Genomic DNA, 22,846 nt, shown 5'->3' with positions numbered 1-22,846 from the left:
TCACTGAACCATGAAAATGAGGTCAAGGACATTGGACATGTGACTGACGGAAACTTCGTAACATGAAGCATCTATATACAAAGTATGAAGCATCCAGGTCTCCCACCTTCTAAAATTTAAAGCTTTTAAAGAAGTGAGCTAACGCCGCCGCCGCCGGATCACTATCCCTATGTCGAGCTTTCTGCAACAAAAGTTGCAGACTCGACAAAAAATGAATTGGACAGGCTCATACAGAATGCAGCAGGGTTTAAAAGTGTTTGCTGCTGCTTCCCCAAGTTGAGTTATTACAAGCCAAATAATGGTAGGAAATTGAAGGATGGATGGAGTAGTGTTAAAAATGTCTAGCCAGTAACAAATATCCCATGCATCTTTTGTGATATGAAGATAAAGCCTTCTTAGTAACAGACCATTTGAATGAGCTAGAACTTTAACAGGATAGTTCCCAATTAAAAATAACTGGGAAAACATGTCATTCTAGATATTTCTCTGATTCCAAACTGAACAATCTTTGCTTTTATAAATGCAGTGCGACAAGGAGAGAAGCAGCAAATACCAAATTTCAAGTCCAGTCATGGTTTGTATGGAAAGGACCAACCATCCAACCTCATTATGGTTTAGAGAAGTGTACAAGTTTGATTTATTGGGTGTTTTTTTCATGACATTTAGTCTTTTTCTGGCCTGTTATGACTTGCTTTTAGATGTGAGCCAAGGCTCTGTGTTGAAGGCCTATACTGAAAACCAACTTATTTTCGCGGATACTTTATTTCGCGTTTTACCAATTCTAGTCCGTTTCGCGCCTTTTAAAATTCGTGATTTTCTTATTTACTTGATGTAGATTAATAACGATTTACCTATTCGCGGCGATTTATATTCGCGTTATTTTTCTCCTCGCGAAAATAAATCGCTCGCGAAAATAAGTTGGTTTACAGTAATTGTTAACTTTGATACATTGAAACAGATGAGTCGTTGTCTCATTGGCACTCTTACCACAACTTATTTATATAGGTACAGCCTCGTATAAAACTAATTCAACCTGACCACAGTATTGCTTATAGTCAGGCTATCTGGAATATGTGTTGTTAGTTGATATTTGTTGAATGTTTATTTTAGGTAGTTGATGACGGATTTTGTGTTATTTTGGGTGGTTCCTGTTTTCTTTTATTTAAGAAATAATTCCTTCATGTCATGCTCTATGCTCATTTTAACATGGGTAGGCATTATATTTGTCGATATTTTACACTGAGCATTAGCGAGGTGTAAAATGTTGTCAAATATAATGCCTACCCATGTTAAAATGAGCATAGAGCATGACATGAAGGAATTATTTCGATTCTAATAGGAGAAATACAGTATTTCTACCTGTGCGAATTTCAAACGGGCAATTTTACACCAGTACTGAAAACCTTCTATCCTTTATGGGTAGACTTTACATAGATAAATTAAGTCGTATAAGAAAAACAAAATGAATATGTTAAATTTGATGCATGCCTTTTTGTGCTTCTTCGTTACATTTGTTGTTTTTATAGTGATATTAAGATGATAACACAATATTGACTGCTGTACCCCTATTTTTGACATTTTTTACTCTTTGAGTATGTTTGTTTTGTTCATGCATCGTTAACAATGTAATCGAATTTGATACGACTGTCATACAAGTGAGAGGTTTAGCTAGCTATAAAACCGGGTTCAATCCACCATTTTCTACATTAGAGAATGCCTGTACCAAGTCAGGAATATGACAGTTGTTATCCATTCGTTTGATGTGTTTGGACTTTTGATTTTGCCTTTTGATTTTGGATTTTCCTTTTTGAATTTTCCTCGGAGTTCAGTATTTTTGTGTTTTTACTTTTTATAGGTCGAAGCGTACGAAATTACCGTAAAAAAGTTTGGCTTTTCCCGTTTCCTCCTCAAGGAGTCGGTGCATTGCATTTCATATTTGATAAGTTTAAAAACTACGAGCAGGGTAAATATATGTTGTTTCATAAAAAAAAATATAATAAAACTTAAATGTTAGCTGCTTAAATATACATATTTTAAAGGATAACGATGGAAATATTGTTAATATAAACAGTAAGTTCGTGCGCATGTGTCAAACATATTTTGTGCTCATTAGAACACAGCTTTGTTTACAAAGCGTAATAAGGACGTCATATTAGAATGATTATTTAAGCATGTAAAAGGTAATACAGATACACCTTAATTTTAATGATCCTAACTGTCCACAACTGAAACAATATTTGAAGTCAATCAGGGGTCAGTATCTTACTCTGAAACCTCTACTTTTACAATACACTGATTATTGTGGATTCATAATAACTGTTGGGATACCAATTTTCATCAATTTGTTTTGGTAAAGGTAAACCAAATGTTCTATGAAGTTCAAATTTTCTTAGTTATCTCCATTTTTGAAATAATTTCATTTTCCTTAAAATCCAAACATATTCATTCTAATGAGGTGTGTATTACAATCATTTCAGTCTATTAGGCTAAAAAAAATCCCCATTTCCATTCTCAATTTTAAATTCATAAATATAATCCAAAAAATACAATATTTTGTTAATTACATGAAATCTAATGGGACAGACCTTTGTCAATCAAAACATAACAAAAAGATGTATATGATTATTTTTCTTAAATAAAATAGTCAACATTATAATTTACAATACAATAATGGTTTAGATTTTCCTGAACATCTTCAATTTTATGTTCACCATAAAGTCCTTCAACGAAAATGGAATGAAAGTCAAGTGGTCCAATAAAATGCGTTTTGACGAGTTTGTATCACATTTCACTATGCCTTCTTTGGAGTAATAAGTCCTTCCAATTGACCCTGAAAAAAAAGATGTTTTATTTCTGAGTTATCTCCCTTTAATTCAATATCTTTCTGCCTTTAAAATCTAAACATATTCATTCTATTGAGGGTTGTATTACAACCATTTCTGCCAAAAAGGGACAAACTTATAGTTAGTCTTATTTTGCAAGATCTAAATGATCTGATTTAACCTTTGCATGGTTTAAAAGATGTCTGAAATGCCTTTTTCTAGCAGACTGACTTATATAACTTTTTCAATTTATAATTTATAACTTTTTTTTCTTTAACAGTACTTTTTGTGATTTATGTTGTGTTGTTGCACCCCAGTTCCAGGCAAGGGAAGGGTTGAGTGCTCGTAAACACGTTAAGACCTGCTGACTGCCCATGTCAGGAGCCTGTAATAGTTTGGTGGTTTTCATTGAATCATGTTTGTCATTTTTTTTTATATAAGTTTTGATATAAATTATGGCATTATATTTAAAATTTAGACTTTTCCCCATTTTTCTGGGCCTTTTAAAGCTGACTTAGCATTGAAGGTTTTCTCATTGTTGAAGACTGCATGGTGGCCTTTAATTGCTTACATCCATTGAAATTGAACCCTGGAGGATAGTTGTATCTGATATCATTGTCAATTATACAATATCTCCTTTTTTAAAGCAGCTATTTAATGGCCTTATGCTGTTTCTGCTCTATGAACAGGTTGTTATCATTTTGACACATTCACAATTTCCGATCTCAATTTTCTTGTACCTTCAGTTGTTGTGTTGTTCGTTTCAAGAACTGGATTTCTTCTGTGTGTTTCTTTTCTTCCACCTGTCTCTGTTCAGCTGCTCTCTTTTCTGTCTGTTCACATTTCATTTTCCATTCGTTTACTTGTTTTTCTAAATCTCTCTTTTCTTGTTCCAATTCTGTAATCTGAAATAATATAACACATATTTTACAACTACATGTTTGAGTGTATATTTCTATTTCTTTCTTAAAAAAATCCAGGTATTGATTGATAAACTACATAATTCATTCTAAACATTTAATAGCTTTCATATATATCAAATTTAGAAATGTATCAAAAATTTTGTATCTGTAATTAGAAGTGGAAAATGGTGCCTGTATATATAACATACAATGATTTGGCTATGATTTTGACAGACTTTTTTAGGAAAGTACTTTAGGTAAAACAATTGGCAGGCATCTCATTAAGTGGCAATGCTGTGACTGTGTGCATTGACTTCCAGATGTTACATTCATGTAGACATATAATAAACAAATTGTACACATACAAAACTAAGTACTTCAAGTTTATTACATATGTTTTCCTGATCATTTTAGATCATCTGTAATAAAAATCTTGTGTTAAACCCAGACAATCATGCAATGTGATTGACGACTTTCTACTTGTGTCATTGACAACATTGTCACATTTGTTTTACCTTGACTTTCAGTTTTTCTTTGTCAAGAATCAACTAAACAAAACAAATATTAAACAGTTCAATGATATTATACTGGTATCTTTTCTAACTTACTTGCCAAAATGCATGAGACTTTTTTTGAGAGTCAATGTTTTGCCTCGTTTCAAATTATATGTATAAGTACCAGACAAAAGTACGAGTTAGCAAACCATTTATCTATTGAGATAAATTGATCACAATATATGTATCCTGAGAATAATAACTGTGTCAATTTTTGTAACTTTTGGTACAAATTTACACATGTATGAAAATATTTTAGCATTTGCTTTTGTATTTAAAGAATATCTATAGTTTTGAAAACATTAAAAAGTAGTTCTAGGCTACTATGTCATAGACTGACAATAGCCTTGAGATGAGATCAATGATCCTGTGAAACTCCCTTTAGAAACACATGGGTTTCATTATCTTTCATGTTGACCGGTACTTTCCACGTTTCTAGGTGGTACTTTTCAATTTATTCCATGAATATCTTATATAAAAATTCCTACATTTAGGCGGTACTTGTCAATAGCATAAGAGGGTAAAAGTACCGGGTACCGCCTCCTAATGAATGGCCTGGAAGCAATTTTACGGAATGAGTTGTTACCCATTAGTTTGATGTGTTTGAGCTTTTGATTTTTGCATTTACTTAGGAAATTTCTGTTTAGAGTTTGGTATTTTTGTTATATTACTTTTTAGTCAAAAAGCTTGATATAAAAAATTATCACAGAGAAAAATTTAAAGAGACTTTTTTAAGAGTTTTAAAAAAAAATCAACATTCAAAAGAATTAATTCATGAGATTTTTTAAAGTTTGGTATTTTTGTTATAACTTTTTAGTCAAGAAGCTTGATATAAAAAATTATTATAGAGAATAAAAAAAATCAACATTCAAAAGAATTAATTTATGAGATTTTTTGTTGACATTCAATATATTTCCAAATCAATATCGAACACCAAGTAATGCGTCAATTTGAAAAGGTCTTCCATTCTACAGCATGCTTTGAATAAATTTTTTCTTAACCCACCTTCTTTTCCATGTCTGTTTTGCCTTGTTCAGCCTGGAGAGCTTTTCTCATACCAAATGCTACACTGCTTTCATATAATGTTTGATAAGCTGCAATGGTCATTCTGATTTCATCACGAACACGGAGTAATAACAAACCTCTCTCTGCACAGTTGATTGTAACTTGACGAATTAATTCATCTGAAAACAGGTTAAAAAAGGATTAGATACACCATATTATAGGATAAAATAAATTGGAAATTTCAATTCAAATTCTGGATTATCTACCCTTGCTCTGAACAAATTTAAATGTGCTTTATGTTGAAAAATATTTAGACCTTGGTTGAATTCAATTTTCTAAAACAAAACAAATCAATTAAAAAAGAATAGTTTGAATGGTTTTACACAATTCTTTTTGTAGCCCTTAGTAGCTTGATGCTCAGTGTGAGCCAAGACTCTGTGTTGTAGGCCATACTTTAACCTAAAATGATTTACTTTTACGAACTGTGACTTGGATGTAGAGTTGTCTCATTGGCACTCATTCCACATCTTCTTATACATTGTAGATCTACATGTATGTTGAAACATTACTGTATTAACTGTCATGGTTATAATGAATGTACTATACCCTGTTGAATATACTTATATGCTATGACTTTCATCACGAACCGATTAAATTCCTTTTCAGACCTACCAAAACATTGTGAGTAAAGTTCTCTCCTGACAGGACAAATTCCAGTCTCTCTTGCCTGTCTCTGTTGTAACCTTCTATCTAATTCTTCCTGTAGGTTCACTACATCTAGTCTGGTTGCTGGTGTACTGGAGACCTGTTGTACCCACAACTGTCCTCCTTCAGTCCATTCCCTGAAATTTAAGTGGTACACTATAATCAATTTAAAATCGCAACAGCAAGAGCATTATATTTGAATAGAAACTGTCAAATTAACAGAGACAATCCACCACACAGTACTACAAATTAAAGACCAAATTAAAATTTGATGAGGTGGTAATTTTTTGAACCTTTTTGTCTGAACCTTATACATAAAATCAATAATTGTTTCACTGTTATTGTAACTTGTAAGTTACATAGTTGGTATGCGTTGTATCATTTCCAATCTTTTGAAATAATCTGGATCAAAGTAATAGCATGTATGATTAGTTATTACTACATTGTACTACTTGAAGTTGAACCCTTTTATTATTATGATAAGACTCTTAGAAAGAGATCGAAATACAAGAAATGTACATGAGAAGTAATTTACTGGCATAAACAGGTATGGTTTTCTCATTTCAAGTGTTTTACCTTTTATGATTATATGTCTCGGCCTTTAATAGCTTACACTGTGACCAGTTTCTTAGATTTATGTCAATTGGTCTATTGTGGCAATTTGTCTCATTGGTAGTCACACAAATTTTTTTGTTGAAATTGAAAAAAAATTGGAATCACTTACTCACCAGCTAACCCAAGCATTAAAAAGGTTTGTACATGTATGTGTGTGGGTCAACTACATGTACATGTATTTGTACAATTGATTAATTTACCAACACAGATTTTAGAGGATGCAGTCTCAGCTCAATCTCCCTATAGCTGCCATAGCATAAAGCTAATGTCAGTGACTAACCTTGGTGGTAAAATAGAATTAAGAATTTCATCAGTCTGCTGTGCAGCCTTGGCATCAACTGGAGCAAGCTTCTGTTTGCCTGGGGGACTAGGTACTGGTCCAGACCCTGCAGGCGGTGCTGGTGTCACTTTTAGTGCTCTTGCCTGAAACATATAAGTTTTATGAAAAGCTGCGAAAAAGAAGAGGTTTTGTTTGCCATCAAATTTTTTTGTTTAAATAAAATTTAAATGATAAAAAAACAAATTTTGTTGCGGGAGTAATACACTTTATCGTTATTCCTAGCTGACCTGAGAATCTGTTCCCCTTGAACTATTGACGTCATACAACAATCACTTTTCCATTGTGGCATATCGGATATTTTGTATGATGACATCAAAATTTTAAAGGAACCTGTGTGATGTCCAGAAATTGTGGATAAATAGCGAAAAGGTGCATGGGGTACATTATACCTTCATGACAAATAACAATAAGAAAAACCTTGCCAAATGACTAAAGTACAAAGGAGAAACTACATTAGACTTAAGTGATTATAATTTTACCAGAGAGGATAATTTACCAGAGAGATTGTAAACCCTGTCATCACGACAAAGATTGAAGACCAAATGACATACACCTTATCGCTATTTGTCTGCCATTACTGGATATCACACAGGTTCCCGCAAAATTTGACGTCATAAAAGAAAATATCTGACGGCACAATGGAAAAGTGAGTGTTGTTGACGTAAAAAGTTCAAGCAGCCAGATCAGCCGGAAATAGCGATAAGGTGTATTAACGCTAAACAGTATTTTTTGGTGCATGACGATAATATGTGCACTTTCTTTTCGACAATAAAAAAACAACTGACTTTGGCGAATTACATTGTACTTCTTATATATATAAAAAACAAAAACAAAAACGTTAAGTATGAGGATATTTTACAAATCAGTTATCACAGTAAAATTTTAACCAATTTGACGCTAACGCCCGCGTTACTAACGGTAGCAAACATGAATAGTTGACAGTTACTGGCATGACTTCCCTTATATTACTTCACATATTTCATTTTTTAACAGTTCATATTCATATAAAAATTTCTTCATCAAACAGTTTTTTTGGATGTTGACATTGTTGTCGTCTGTGCAAAATAATTGTTTTCTGTTAAAAAAAAATTTACTTACCCTTGGTGTTTTCTTGTCTGTGTTTCGACTAACCAGTACAGGGTTGTCGTATTTTACAAGAGAAGCATTTGGAGGAATCATCTTGTTTGTTTACCACACCGTTGAAATGAAACAGAAACTTTCGACAATCTTTTCGGTTTACTTGTCGCCAAGGTGATAAACGTTTGCTCATGCGTCAAATAAAATCTCGCTCTCTCGGACGAGTAACGAGATTTCCGGAAGGGAGATAATTTAATTTATTTTCTGAAATTATCGATGGCTCGCCGGTTAAACTGGGAAGGTATTATTTACATTTTACTGTTAACTGACCATCCTACGTAGCTAAGATAAAGCTCCCCTTTTAAACATATTGTCTGTTGAAAATCTAAAAATTCCAAATTTGTTTTTGTTCGAACATGAAAAAATGGGACCGAGATGGTGTACCACACTCCTGTCCACAGCCACAGGCACTTGTTTCTATTATTGCCTGGGAAGATCTATTCATAACTGCTATATAAATAGATAGTCGACCTTCCCATCGATAGAAACAAGTCCCTGTTAGATATACATATTTTTTTTATGTAAATGAGTCCACAAATCAACAACAGTCAACAAAACAAATGCATCTTGAGTTGAGATCAATAAAGTTTTCCAAAAGGCAAAAATCTCTTACAGCTACATGAAGGCTAGCTGCGGAACAGGAGCTCTTAGGTCCTAATGTTATATTTTGACTATTTGCGGACAGTTCCGCAGCGGGTACACGACAACTCGTACTTTCGGCAAGTCGTACTCAACCAACTCGTACCCTATTTTTACCAACTCGTAACCATGTTTTATTTGATATTATTTATCAAGTTTATATGCATAGTTATTGTAACTTTCTTTCGTATATCAGTATTGAACATTTATTGAACATGTAAACTTTTTGAGATGAACAGTTATATGAAATGAATTTGATTCAGATAAATCAAATTATTTAATGTATTGTTATTCTTATCTGTTATTGATTATAGTATCTAATAAAAAATATATAAATCTTTTGCAATTTGCTTTATACATGCATGTGCTTTATGGTTTCAAAACTATTAGAAATGCATTCATTTATATATATATACATAAAATATACGAAATAAGACATATAAAAAAGAAGATCTCGTCTGATTGCTTATGAGACAACTCTTCACTAGAGACCAAAATGACACAGAAATGAACAACTATAGGTAATCGTACAGCCTTCAACCATGAGCAATACCCACCCATACCTCATAGTCAGCTATAATGACCAGTAAAACAATTCAAATGGAAAACGAACTGACTGCCATACTTATATAAAAAAAGAACAAAAAACAAAGTGTTAACACATCAACAAACAACGTGTTTATCGCAATATTCAGTAAAAAATCTCTTCAAATATTCTAAGGATCGAGCACACCTTGACACTTGAGGATTTTTTTTCAGATACAAATCCTATCAGTAGATAAATCAGTAGGTAAATAATAAAATATGAAGCATTATAATGTTAAAAATATTTTCTACTAACACGAAAAAACTAAGACAAGTTCAACGCAATGTTCAGTAAAAAATATCCTCTTCATATTCTATGGATCTACTTCAGGGTTCACTGGGATACTTCAGGGAGTTAAAATATCCATATCTACTGATATAAACGTAGAAAACTTATATTATAATGCTAAAAAAATATTGGGTACGACTTAGTAGAAGTACGAGTTGGTAGAAGTACGAGTTGCCGAAAGTACGAGTTGGCTGAGTACGAGTTGCCGAAAGTACGAGTTGACATGTATCCTTCCGCAGCTACATGAAGGCATGACATTCTGTAGGTGGAAATGTGCCAAATTTTGTGGAATCTGATACTCGACCAGAAAATAACCTACACAAACTATTGACATTATACAACAATATAACTTTTCTATTGTAACTTCCAAATTTTACAGGAACCTGGTGTCTAGTAATGGCAGACAAATATTGATTAAAGGTGTATTTATTTATTAGTTAGTTAGGATTGCATATTCATAGCTTCATTGTATGCATAGTACAATGTAGTTAATCCTGTACATCATTCATCTTTGTGCAGAGTCAGGAAGATAGGAAGACATAGAGTATTCAACCACTGCAACAAGCGTGTGATCATATTTCTCCACTCAAGACAGTTAAGTTTTAATATTTAAAGGGTGGGGCTTGCCAAGCTTTTTAAATAATTAAAATTTAACTGTTGAGAGTTATAATAAAACATGAGTTATAAGCATGATAAGTGTTGGAATTGGTTTCTCTAATGATTTGTATCCTTCGTTTTCAAAGATTTTCAGAAAGTTGTGTTCTCTTTACGTGACACATCACTCCATCAGGCATGGTCGCCTTTTTTTCATTTCATCACAGTAGGAAATTCAGAAGAAACCTGGACAGTTTTACCTCATAAATAAATTCCGCCCAATTATGTGCAGAATTTTTACTAATGAGAAGAAATATTTTTTCTCACACCGATCGAGAAATGAGAAAATGGACTCTTTAATACATCAAATTGACAAAATATTTACTGTTGTAACTAACTAACTTTTGTTTTTAGGTTCCAGAGATTGTCTAACACGATTGAGAGAAGATCATGTTAGAGTCAGGGGACTTACTGAAATAAGTGATTTTTAAATCACTTATTTGAGTAGCAAATTCAAGGTTTTGTCACAAATTGGGATTATGTAGTTTTTTCAAAATTTTAAACACATAGGTTTAAATAACATCTTTTAATTAGTAAAATAAAAAAAAAAATGAACTTTTTGCTTCTTTTAAGTAGCAAGGTTTATGCCTTTGATGCTATCATTTAGCTGAAAATTCTATTTTAGTTGAAAAAATGCTATAATAATGGCTTTACATAATGAACTGATACTTTCTTAAAAGATTTTTCCCAGCAGTGGGAGTATTTTTCCTGTGAAGTTCAAGGTTTCATCTTTCAGATTATGTAATAAAATTCTACTGTTCGCGATAAAAATTTCACTGTTCGGGGGTGTTGAAATTAGTGGGGGTTATTAAAAGAATGATACTTAAAGAAGTGATTTTTGGGAAGGAAATTGAGGTCTGATACTTTTTATGTCATTATCCTAGATTCAGTACAAGGTAATCACCTGAAATGACCTGGTCATCCTAGACAACACAGATGTTGGTTCTGATAAGTTTAGAAACATAATTAGTCCCTGGATCATTAGTATTCTATATTTAAAGCTACAATAAAATTAAATCACTTCTTCTAGTGATTAACTTGTACTACTTAAATAGGTGATTATTAAAGAAAGACAACTCTAACTTCCAACCTTAAAGGAAATAATGTTACTTGAATCAGTGATTTAGAAAATCACTTATTTAAATAAGTCCCCTGACTGTTAGAGACAGTGAACTGGTAGTACGACTTTGTAACTAATTAACTTTTGTTTTAAGGTTCCAGAGATTGTCTGAGAGGATTGAGAGAGGATCATGTTAGAGACAGTCAACTGGTAGTACGACTTTGTAACTAATTATATAATTAACTTTTGTTTTTAGGTTCCAGAGATTGTGTGAGATGATTGAAAGAGGATTATGTTAAGAGACAGTGAACTGGTAGTACGACTTTGTAACTAATTTACTTTTGTTTTTAGGTTCCAGAGATTGTTTGAGACCATTAAGAGAAGATTATGTTAATAAGAGACAGTGAACTGGTAGTACGACTTTGTAACTAATTAACTTTTGTTTTTAGGTTCCAGAGATTGTCTGAGATGATTGAGAGAGGATCGTGTTAGAGACAGTGAACTGGTAGTACGACTTTCTAACTAATTAACTTTTGTTTTTAGGTTCCTGAGATGATTGAGAGAGGATCATGTTAGAGACAGTGAACTGGTAGTACGACTTTGTAACTAATTAACTTTTGTTTTTAGGTTCCAGAGATTGCCTGAGACGATTGAGAGAGGATCATGTTAGAGACAGTGAACTGGTAGTACGACTTTGTAACTAATTAACTTTTGTTTTTAGGTTCCAGAGATTGCCTGAGATGATTGAGAGAGGATCATGTTAGAGACAGTGAACTGGTAGTACGACTTTGTAACTAATTAACTTTTGTTTTTAGGTTCCAGAGATTGCCTGAGACGATTGAGAGAGGATCATGTTAGAGACAGTGAACTGGTAGTACGACTTTGTAACTAATTAACTTTTGTTTTTAGGTTCCAGAGATTGCCTGAGACGATTGAGAGAGGATCATGTTAGAGACAGTGAACTGGTAGTACGACTTTCTAACTAATTAACTTTTGTTTTTAGGTTCCAGAGATTGCCTGAGACGATTGAGAGAGGATCATGTTAGAGACAGTGAACTGGTAGTACGACTTTGTAACTAATTAACTTTTGTTTTTAGGTTCCAGAGATTGTCTGAGAGGATTGAGAGAGGATCATGTTAGAGACAGTGAACTGGTAGTACGACTTTCTAACTAATTAACTTTTGTTTTTAGGTTCCAGAGATTGTCTGAGAGGATTGAGAGAGGATCATGTTAGAGACAGTGAACTGGTAGTACGACTTTCTAACTAATTAACTTTTGTTTTTAGGTTCCAGAGATTGTCTGAGAGGATTGAGAGAGGATCATGTTAGAGACAGTGAACTGGTAGTACGACTTTGTAACTAATTAACTTTTGTTTTTAGGTTCCAGAGATTGTCTGAGACGATTGAGAGAGGATCATGTTAGAGACAGTGAACTGGTAGTACATGTACATCTTTGTAACTAATTAACTTTTGTTTTTAGGTTCCAGAGATTGCCTGAGACGATTGAGAGAGGATCATGTTAGAGACAGTGAACTGGTAGTATGACTTTGTAACTAATTAACTTTTGTTTTAAGGTTCCAGAGATTGTCTGAGACGATTGAGAGAGGATCATGTTAGAGACAGTGAACTGGTAGTACGACTTTGTAACTAATTAACTTTTGTTTTAAGGTTCCAGAGATTGCCTGAGACGATTGAGAGAGGATCATGTTAGAGACAGTGAACTGGTAGTACATGTACATCTTTGTAACTAATTAACTTTTGTTTTTAGGTTCCAGAGATTGCCTGAGACGATTGAGAGAGGATCATGTTAGAGACAGTGAACTGGTAGTACGACTTTGTAACTTATTAACTTTTGTTTTAAGGTTCCAGAGATTGCCTGAGACGATTGAGAGAGGATCATGTTAGAGACAGTGAACTGGTAGTATGACTTTGTAACTAATTAACTTTTGTTTTAAGGTTCCAGAGATTGCCTGAGACGATTGAGAGAGGATCATGTTAGAGACAGTGAACTGGTAGTATGACTTTGTAACTAATTAACTTTTGTTTTTAGGTTCCAGAGATTGCCTGAGAAGATTGAGAGAGGATCATGTTAGAGACAGTGAACTGGTAGTACGACTTTCTAACTAATTAACTTTTGTTTTAAGGTTCCAGAGATTGCCTGAGATGATTGAGAGAAGATCATGTTAGAGACAGTGAACTGGTAGTACGACTTTCTAACTAATTAACTTTTGTTTTAAGGTTCCAGAGATTGCCTGAGAAGATTGAGAGAGGATCATGTTAGAGACAGTGAACTGGTAGTACATCTTTGTAACTAATTAACTTTTGTTTTTAGGTTCCAGAGATTGCCTGAGCTGATTGAGAGAAGATCATGTTAGAGACAGTGAACTGGTAGTACGACTTTGTAACTAATTAACTTTTGTTTTAAGGTTCCAGAGATTGTCTGAGACGATTGAGAGAGGATCATGTTAGAGACAGTGAACTGGTAGTATGACTTTGTAACTAATTAACTTTTGTTTTAAGGTTCCAGAGATTGCCTGAGACGATTGAGAGAGGATCATGTTAGAGACAGTGAACTGGTAGTACATGTACATCTTTGTAACTAATTAACTTTTGTTTTAAGGTTCCAGAGATTGTCTGAGACGATTGAGAGAGGATCATGTTAGAGACAGTGAACTGGTATTACGACTTTGTAACTAATTAACTTTTGTTTTAAGGTTCCAGAGATTGTCTGAGAGGATTGAGAGTGGATCATGTTAGAGACAGTGAACTGGTAGTACGACTTTGTAACTAATTAACTTTTGTTTTAAGGTTCCAGAGATTGTCTGAGAGGATTGAGAGTGGATCATGTTAGAGACAGTGAACTGGTAGTACGACTTTGTAACTAATTAACTTTTGTTTTAAGGTTCCAGAGATTGCCTGAGAAGATTGAGAGAGGATCATGTTAGAGACAGTGAACTGGTAGTACGACTTTGTAACTAATTAACTTTTGTTTTAAGGTTCCAGAGATTGTCTGAGAGGATTGAGAGTGGATCATGTTAGAGACAGTGAACTGGTAGTACGACTTTGTAACTAATTAACTTTTGTTTTTAGGTTCCAGAGATTGTCTGAGATGATTGAGAGAGGATCGTGTTAGAGACAGTGAACTGGTAGTACGACTTTCTAACTAATTAACTTTTGTTTTTAGGTTCCAGAGATTGCCTGAGAAGATTGAGAGAGGATCATGTTAGAGACAGTGAACTGGTAGTACGACTTTCTAACTAATTAACTTTTGTTTTTAGGTTCCAGAGATTGCCTGAGATGATTGAGAGAGGATCATGTTAGAGACAGTGAACTGGTAGTACGACTTTGTAACTAATTAACTTTTGTTTTTAGGTTCCAGAGATTGTCTGAGAGGATTGAGAGTGGATCATGTTAGAGACAGTGAACTGGTAGTACGACTTTGTAACTAATTAACTTTTGTTTTTAGGTTCCAGAGATTGCCTGAGACGATTGAGAGAAGATCATGTTAGAGACAGTGAACTGGTAGTACGACTTTGTAACTAATTAACTTTTGTTTTTAGGTTCCAGAGATTGTCTGAGACGATTGAGAGTGGATCATGTTAGAGACAGTGAACTGGTAGTACGACTTTGTAACTAATTAACTTTTGTTTTTAGGTTCCAGAGATTGCCTGAGACGATTGAGAGAAGATCATGTTAGAGACAGTGAACTGGTAGTACGACTTTGTAACTAATTAACTTTTGTTTTTAGGTTCCAGAGATTGCCTGAGACGATTGAGAGAAGATCATGTTAGAGACAGTGAACTGGTAGTACGACTTTGTAACTAATTAACTTTTGTTTTTAGGTTCCAGAGATTGTCTGAGACGATTGAGAGTGGATCATGTTAGAGACAGTGAACTGGTAGTACGACTTTGTAACTAATTAACTTTTGTTTTTAGGTTCCAGAGATTGCCTGAGAAGATTGAGAGAGGATCATGTTAGAGACAGTGAACTGGTAGTACGACTTTGTAACTTATTAACTTTTGTTTTTAGGTTCCAGAGATTGCCTGAGAAGATTGAGAGAGGATCATGTTAGAGACAGTGAACTGGTAGTACGACTTTCTAACTAATTAACTTTTGTTTTTAGGTTCCAGAGATTGCCTGAGACGATTGAGAGAGGATCATGTTAGAGACAGTGAACTGGTAGTACGACTTTGTAACTAATTAACTTTTGTTTTTAGGTTCCAGAGATTGTCTGAGACGATTGAGAGAGGATCGTGTTAGAGACAGTGAACTGGTAGTACGACTTTCTAACTAATTAACTTTTGTTTTTAGGTTCCAGAGATTGCCTGAGAAGATTGAGAGAGGATCGTGTTAGAGACAGTGAACTGGTAGTACATCTTTGTAACTAATTAACTTTTGTTTTTAGGTTCCAGAGATTGCCTGAGAAGATTGAGAGAGGATCGTGTTAGAGACAGTGAACTGGTAGTACATCTTTCTAACTAATTAACTTTTGTTTTTAGGTTCCAGAGATTGCCTGAGATGATTGAGAGAGGATCGTGTTAGAGACAGTGAACTGGTAGTACGACTTTCTAACTAATTAACTTTTGTTTTTAGGTTCCAGAGATTGCCTGAGATGATTGAGAGAGGATCATGTTAGAGACAGTGAACTGGTAGTACAACTTTGTAACTAATTAACTTTTGTTTTTAGGTTCCAGAGATTGTCTGAGAGGATTGAGAGTGGATCATGTTAGAGACAGTGAACTGGTAGTACGACTTTGTAACTAATTAACTTTTGTTTTTAGGTTCCAGAGATTGTCTGAGAGGATTGAGAGTGGATCATGTTAGAGACAGTGAACTGGTAGTACGACTTTGTAACTAATTAACTTTTGTTTTTAGGTTCCAGAGATTGTCTGAGAGGATTGAGAGTGGATCATGTTAGAGACAGTGAACTGGTAGTACGACTTTGTAACTAATTAACTTTTGTTTTTAGGTTCCAGAGATTGCCTGAGATGATTGAGAGAGGATCGTGTTAGAGACAGTGAACTGGTAGTACGACTTTGTAACTAATTAACTTTTGTTTTTAGGTTCCAGAGATTGTCTGAGACGATTGAGAGAAGATCATGTTAGAGACAGTGAACTGGTAGTACGACTTTGTAACTAATTAACTTTTGTTTTTAGGTTCCAGAGATTGCCTGAGAAGATTGAGAGAGGATCATGTTAGAGACAGTGAACTGGTAGTACGACTTTCTAACTAATTAACTTTTGTTTTTAGGTTCCAGAGATTGCCTGAGAAGATTGAGAGAGGATCATGTTAGAGACAGTGAACTGGTAGTACGACTTTGTAACTAATTAACTTTTGATTTTAGGTTCCAGAGATTGCCTGAGAAGATTGAGAGAGGATCATGTTAGAGACAGTGAACTGGTAGTACAACTTTGTAACTAATTAACTTTTGTTTTTAGGTTCCAGAGATTGTCTGAGAAGATTGAGAGAGGATCATGTTAGAGACAGTGAACTGGTAGTACGACTTTGTAACTTATTAACTTTTGTTTTTAGGTTCCAGAGATTGCCTGAGACGATTGAGAGAGGATCATGTTAGAGACAGTGAACTGGTAGTACGACTTTGTAACTAATTAACTTTTGTTTTTAGGTTCCAGAGATTGCCTGAGAAGATTGAGAGAGGATCATGTTAGAGACAGTGAACTGGTAGTACGACTTTGTAACTTATTAACTTTTGTTTTTAGGTTCCAGAGATTGTCTGAGACGATTGAGAGAGGATCGTGTTAGAGACAGTGAACTGGTAGTACGACTTTGTAACTAATTAACTTTTGTTTTTAGGTTCCAGAGATTGCCTGAGAAGATTGAGAGAGGATCATGTTAGAGACAGTGAACTGGTAGTACGACTTTGTAACTTATTAACTTTTGTTTTTAGGTTCCAGAGATTGCCTGAGAAGATTGAGAGAGGATCATGTTAGAGACAGTGAACTGGTAGTATGACTTTGTAACTAATTAACTTTTGTTTTTAGGTTCCAGAGATTGCCTGAGACGATTGAGAGAGGATCATGTTAGAGACAGTGAACTGGTAGTACGACTTTGTAACTTATTAACTTTTGTTTTTAGGTTCCAGAGATTGCCTGAGACGATTGAGAGAGGATCATGTTAGAGACAGTGAACTGGTAGTATGACTTTGTAACTTATTAACTTTTGTTTTTAGGTTCCAGAGATTGCCTGAGAAGATTGAGAGAGGATCATGTTAGAGACAGTGAACTGGTAGTACGACTTTGTAACTTATTAACTTTTGTTTTTAGGTTCCAGAGATTGTCTGAGAGGATTGAGAGAGGATCATGTTAGAGACAGTGAACTGGTAGTACGACTTTGTAACTTATTAACTTTTGTTTTTAGGTTCCAGAGATTGCCTGAGAAGATTGAGAGAGGATCATGTTAGAGACAGTGAACTGGTAGTACGACTTTCTAACTAATTAACTTTTGTTTTTAGGTTCCAGAGATTGCCTGAGAAGATTGAGAGAGGATCATGTTAGAGACAGTGAACTGGTAGTACGACTTTCTAACTAATTAACTTTTGTTTTTAGGTTCCAGAGATTGCCTGAGAAGATTGAGAGAGGATCATGTTAGAGACAGTGAACTGGTAGTACGACTTTCTAACTAATTAACTTTTGTTTTTAGGTTCCAGAGATTGCCTGAGAAGATTGAGAGAGGATCATGTTAGAGACAGTGAACTGGTAGTACGACTTTCTAACTAATTAACTTTTGTTTTTAGGTTCCAGAGATTGCCTGAGAAGATTGAGAGAGGATCATGTTCGAGACAGTGAACTGGTAGTACGACTTTGTAACCAATTAACTTTTGTTTTTAGGTTCCAGAGATTGCCTGAGAAGATTGAGAGAGGATCATGTTAGAGACAGTGAACTGGTAGTACGACTTTCTAACTAATTAACTTTTGTTTTTAGGTTCCAGAGATTGCCTGAGAAGATTGAGAGAGGATCATGTTAGAGACAGTGAACTGGTAGTACGACTTTGGGAAGAATGTTTGATGAATCACAGAGAAAAGCTAGGAGATGAATGTAATACTATAAACATGATAAGCATGATAAACATACAGATATAGATTTCCAAAGTTATGTTGAATCTAACTGTATTACTATATTTACAAACATGATAAATGATGTACCATACCAAATCTTTATATTGTCATAATAAGAGAATTTATAATGTTTATCGGGTCAATAAAATTCATATCGGGAGAGGAGAAACCAATGAAATTGTAAGAATTTACTGTATTCTAAATCAGAATAAAATATCTCCATACTAAAATGGATGCAAACAAAGAAATGTTTTGTTACTAGAATTTTCTTTATATAATAAACAAAAATTTATTGTTTAGTGACTTGAATTTTTTATTAAGTTTACATATATACAAAGATCAATGATTTAATAAAACCAGACCTTCACTGTGCTGGAAGAGTGGAAATAATTATTTAATGTACTTTTATTTCAGTATGGACTGTATATGAACAAGTTTGTATTGCTGCCCTGGATTGTCAAAGACTAGATTTATCTGAGGTAAAACCTAGTTAAAGCATATAAAACATATTTTAGACCATAAAATATATAGACATGATAGAGTACATAAAATGCCACAATGGGTCAGAATATTTTAGAGTTAATTAAATGTGTATGGTGTACTCACAGCACTCCTTTTTGCTTTACATTCTTTACAAGTAATCTTTGACAAAATTGCATGAAAATGTATAAATGTATAAAAGTGATGTCTAACTCTAACAAACATATTCGACATAAAAAAAATTAACTTGATAAGGCTGTTAGTATGGTGTTAACGATTAAACCAAATCAAACAGTTCACATAACATGAAGCAGAAAAATGAATAAGTTTGAACAACATTAATAGTGCCAAAGACTGATATTTTATTATGCAACAATGAAAAATTCTTTACACAAATTTGGACATTTTTAAACAGGGTTTCAAAGTCCCCTACTTTTTGATTCATCTATGATTCCAAACATGGGAAATGATGGGGCTGTATTCTAAGTATTTTTGTGCACATTTCTGATTGATCATGGGGTTTATAATGCTATATATATCATAACTTTGGAATTTTAAAAATGAAAGTTGATTGTACATTGAATTGTATATTTTGGTTTTATGTATAGTTGACAATCATTTTCCAATTTTAATAAATAACCAAAAGAAGCAAAGTTCTCAGTTAAACTGTTATGGCCATTTTCCACCAGGTCAATTTTGCTAACTTGTTGAGTCAGGATTGTGTATTGAGCAACTAAAACTTAAAATTTCTGTTTTTTCAAGCTTAAATGTGATCAACACGTGCATAACAACTGCTTTAGGAAAAATTATTATTAAAGATTGCATCATAATTACCGTCTGTTTACTTACAATATTTTATTGAGTATTTTTTTAATAATGCATTTGACAATTATTATATTTATTTGTAGATCTGTTTAGAATTACTACACAACAAATTTCCAGATTCAGTCAGAGTTAAAAGATTATTAGGAATGAGATATGAAGCAGAAAAAAAGTAAGAAATTATAAATGATGGTTTTTAATTGGTTTATTTGGTAAATAAATTTCCGTGTAATTACCTAGAATCTGCTTAAATTTTGGTATATGACCTTTTATGAAATGAATGAAGGGTGTAATGGGGCAAAATATATTACCCTTTTTTGTAGCCCAAAAAAACCAAGGAGTCGAAATATTGACAAAATTCCTTAACCTGACATGAGTACATCCTCGAAACATTACCATCCTATGTATTCAAATGTCTTTCTGTCCTTGCAATAAACCTGATCAAAAGAATTTTCCGTAATCATAACTTTGACTTATCACTGAACTTTTTTTCAGATTTGTGAAGGCTGAAGAAGTATACCAGGCAATTATTGACAAAGATGAATCTAACATGGTAAGAGATATTTTTCTGATTCTATGGACTCTTACTTCCTGTTACGTATACACAAACACATGATGCATGAGGGTCTGGATGGGGGTCCCCAGTATTGTATTCATTACATTTATAGTCCAATTTCTCTATTCTTTATCCTTTTTTTGGCCTCTTATTCTCTATTCCTCATATTTTAAAACCATCATTTTCCATTCTTTATTTCTTTTGGCCTATTTTTCTGTATTCAAAATATACTTTTGGCTCTTTTTCTGTAAAATCGATTCACCCTCTATTCTGTAAATCCCTTCCAGATACTCATCAAATGTTTTGATCATGAGGTTTGTAACTTTATATATATATTTGTGAATACAGAATATGCAGTATGTATCAATAAAAAATAAACTTTGACATCATAATTCAAAACATATGACATCACAATTAATAAGTGATTGCTGCCTCACTTCAAAAGGTGATTCTGAGTAGATTTAAGGTCATTTGGAGGAAAAATACAGCTAAATACCAAGAGTGTAAATATGTGTATTGACCAACAACCTCAGTAATTGGCATTTTGAATTATATTTCATGTAATCAGCTTAAAAAAAAAACCAAGAATAAGGAAAAAGGATAGATGACAAAAAAAAATCTTTATACATCAATTCTAAGCTTAATTTCTATTTTAAATAAAATGATATAGACTTGTTGAAAGTAATTGTAGTTTTCCTGCCTGAGAAACTTAAATGTAAATAAATTTTTTGTTTGAGAGATCTGGAATTTTTACTTTCAGTTTGTAAGGAAAAGACTAGTGACTATAGCTAAGGAACAGAATGAAGTAACTAAAGCTATTGAACTGTTAAATAAATATTTAGAACAGTAAGTAAATTAGCAAAGTTTCATTCAAGGACACCCTTGCCACTTCCTAGAATAGTACTAAGATTTTTGTTTATGAATTTCAACTAAACTTAGACAGAAGCTTATTTATGATCATAAGATAGTATCTAGAAGTAAATTTTGTACAGAAAAATCCATTTTTTCTGAGTTTTACTTATTTTGGCCAGTTAACATTCAGTGACATTACATTCTCTCTGTGGTTAAAGTTTTTAAAATTTTAATAACTTTCTTTAACTATCCTGGATTTATACCAAACTTGGTAAGAAGCTTGTTCATTATCAAAAGCTATTATCTAGAAATCTTGCAAAAAAATATTCCCTGTTTTTCCATATATTACATATGAATGGACTTTTTTAAAACATTTATTAGATTCATAAACCATCATGGATTTTCACCAAACTTGGACAGAAGCTTCTTACAATCAAAAGGTAGTATCTTGAGGAAACATTTTAATAATTTGTTCTCCATTTTTATTGGTCTTGCGACTAACAGCAAAAGTAGGTGAGACACTTGGTTTCAAACCATAACAATTTTGTTCCTGCATGACTGCCTTTAAAATGCAACTGAAAAGTTTATACGGTTTTATTTTTGGTCCTCGGTCATGTGTCTGTAATGAGTTTTTTTTTTAAATGGAATAACCTATGCTATATTGAAATTTTGTACCGGTACTAACAGGTTCTAAACTATTGGATTATTTCTATGTTTTTTTTTAGATTTATGACAGATTTTGAAGGTTGGTTGGAGTTATGTGATTTGTATCTATCACAGTTGGACTACTCAAAAGCTTGTTATTGTATGGAAGAATTAATTATGTCAAATCCACACAACCATTTGTTTTATCAGAAGTTTGCAGAGGTATGTCAATATTAGATTTGTCCTGTAAATCTTTTAAAATGTACCTTCTGGTTTATATTATTGCCCAACTTTTCAAGGACAAATAATGAGAACTTTGAATTTCGGCAAAAAATAAACATTCTGTAACTTTTCGAGAACAATTTACAAGAGCTTTGAATTTCAGCAAAAAAATCAGATCCTCTTGTGCAGTTGGCAAATAAAAAAATAGAAGAAGATGATATAAAGCAGAAATCATTAACTATATGAAAAAAACTTGTCAATCACATTGCCAAATAGAAAAATTAGAAAAAAATTACTACAAGTCAACGAATTGCTTCACCCTGTGCTAAAGATATAGCAATACAGCATATCTTAAAGTAGAATTGTATCTTAGGAATGTTATTGCTCTTTTTTGTGTTCTAACGCCATTTGTCAATTATGAGCATGCCTAGAAGGCACATGATTGCTTTACATGAGAGAAGTTGTTCGCCACAAAAAGAGTGAAATTTTCACCCTTTGCTTATAATTATCATAGTTATTATTTGTTTACAGATAAAATATACCATGGGAGATCCAGAGAGTATGGCCATGGCAAGATCATATTATGCCCAGGCCATAAAACTGAATCCTAAAAATGTTAGAGCTTTGTATGGATTATTTCTTGTAAGTTTATAGAAGATAAGCAGAAGATACTGAAGAAATGTTTTACTTTATAAATCTGACAGAGAGAAACTGAGAACACCATGCCAAAAACCAAAATCTACAGACCGAGAGACAAACAATATTGTATTGTACAAAGACAACATAAAAAATTAAAGACTGAGCAACATGAACCCTACAAAAACCAGTTGATCTCAGGTGCTTTTAAGGTTGAGCAGGTCATACTCCTCACATGTACTTGATGAA

The 22,846-nt window shown here is 33.3% G+C and overlaps 2 protein-coding genes across 2 annotated transcripts in view; one reads left to right on the top strand and one right to left on the bottom strand.

Moving 5' to 3' along the window:
- Window positions 1–2,615: 2,615 nt before the first annotated feature.
- On the bottom strand, window positions 2,616–8,209 carry LOC143053440 (33 kDa inner dynein arm light chain, axonemal-like). The gene is made up of 6 exons (XM_076226227.1): window positions 8,042–8,209; window positions 6,884–7,026; window positions 5,956–6,125; window positions 5,284–5,462; window positions 3,563–3,727; window positions 2,616–2,830 (listed from the first exon to the last, which is right to left on the bottom strand). The coding sequence occupies exons 1-6, from the start codon at window positions 8,120–8,122 to the stop codon at window positions 2,792–2,794; spliced, it is 777 nt and encodes a 258-aa protein (XP_076082342.1). The 5' UTR covers window positions 8,123–8,209; the 3' UTR covers window positions 2,616–2,791.
- Window positions 8,210–8,263: 54 nt separating this feature from the next.
- LOC143053439 (ER membrane protein complex subunit 2-like) overlaps window positions 8,264–22,846 on the top strand; it is a 39,761-nt gene continuing 25,178 nt past the window's right edge. The window contains exons 1-8 of the mRNA XM_076226226.1: window positions 8,264–8,321; window positions 18,251–18,364; window positions 18,799–18,863; window positions 19,773–19,858; window positions 20,182–20,239; window positions 21,003–21,088; window positions 21,820–21,961; window positions 22,493–22,603. Coding sequence (XP_076082341.1) covers window positions 8,297–8,321; window positions 18,251–18,364; window positions 18,799–18,863; window positions 19,773–19,858; window positions 20,182–20,239; window positions 21,003–21,088; window positions 21,820–21,961; window positions 22,493–22,603 — 687 coding nt within the window. The 5' untranslated portion in view covers window positions 8,264–8,296. The remainder of the gene's footprint in view (window positions 8,322–18,250; window positions 18,365–18,798; window positions 18,864–19,772; window positions 19,859–20,181; window positions 20,240–21,002; window positions 21,089–21,819; window positions 21,962–22,492; window positions 22,604–22,846) is intronic.

The sequence above is a fragment of the Mytilus galloprovincialis genome, chromosome 12, assembly GCF_965363235.1.
Source record: "Mytilus galloprovincialis chromosome 12, xbMytGall1.hap1.1, whole genome shotgun sequence".
Lineage (NCBI taxonomy): Eukaryota > Metazoa > Mollusca > Bivalvia > Mytilida > Mytilidae > Mytilus > Mytilus galloprovincialis.
The sequence above is the reverse complement of the archived record's forward strand: the minus strand, read 5'-3'. Positions and strand labels throughout refer to the sequence as shown.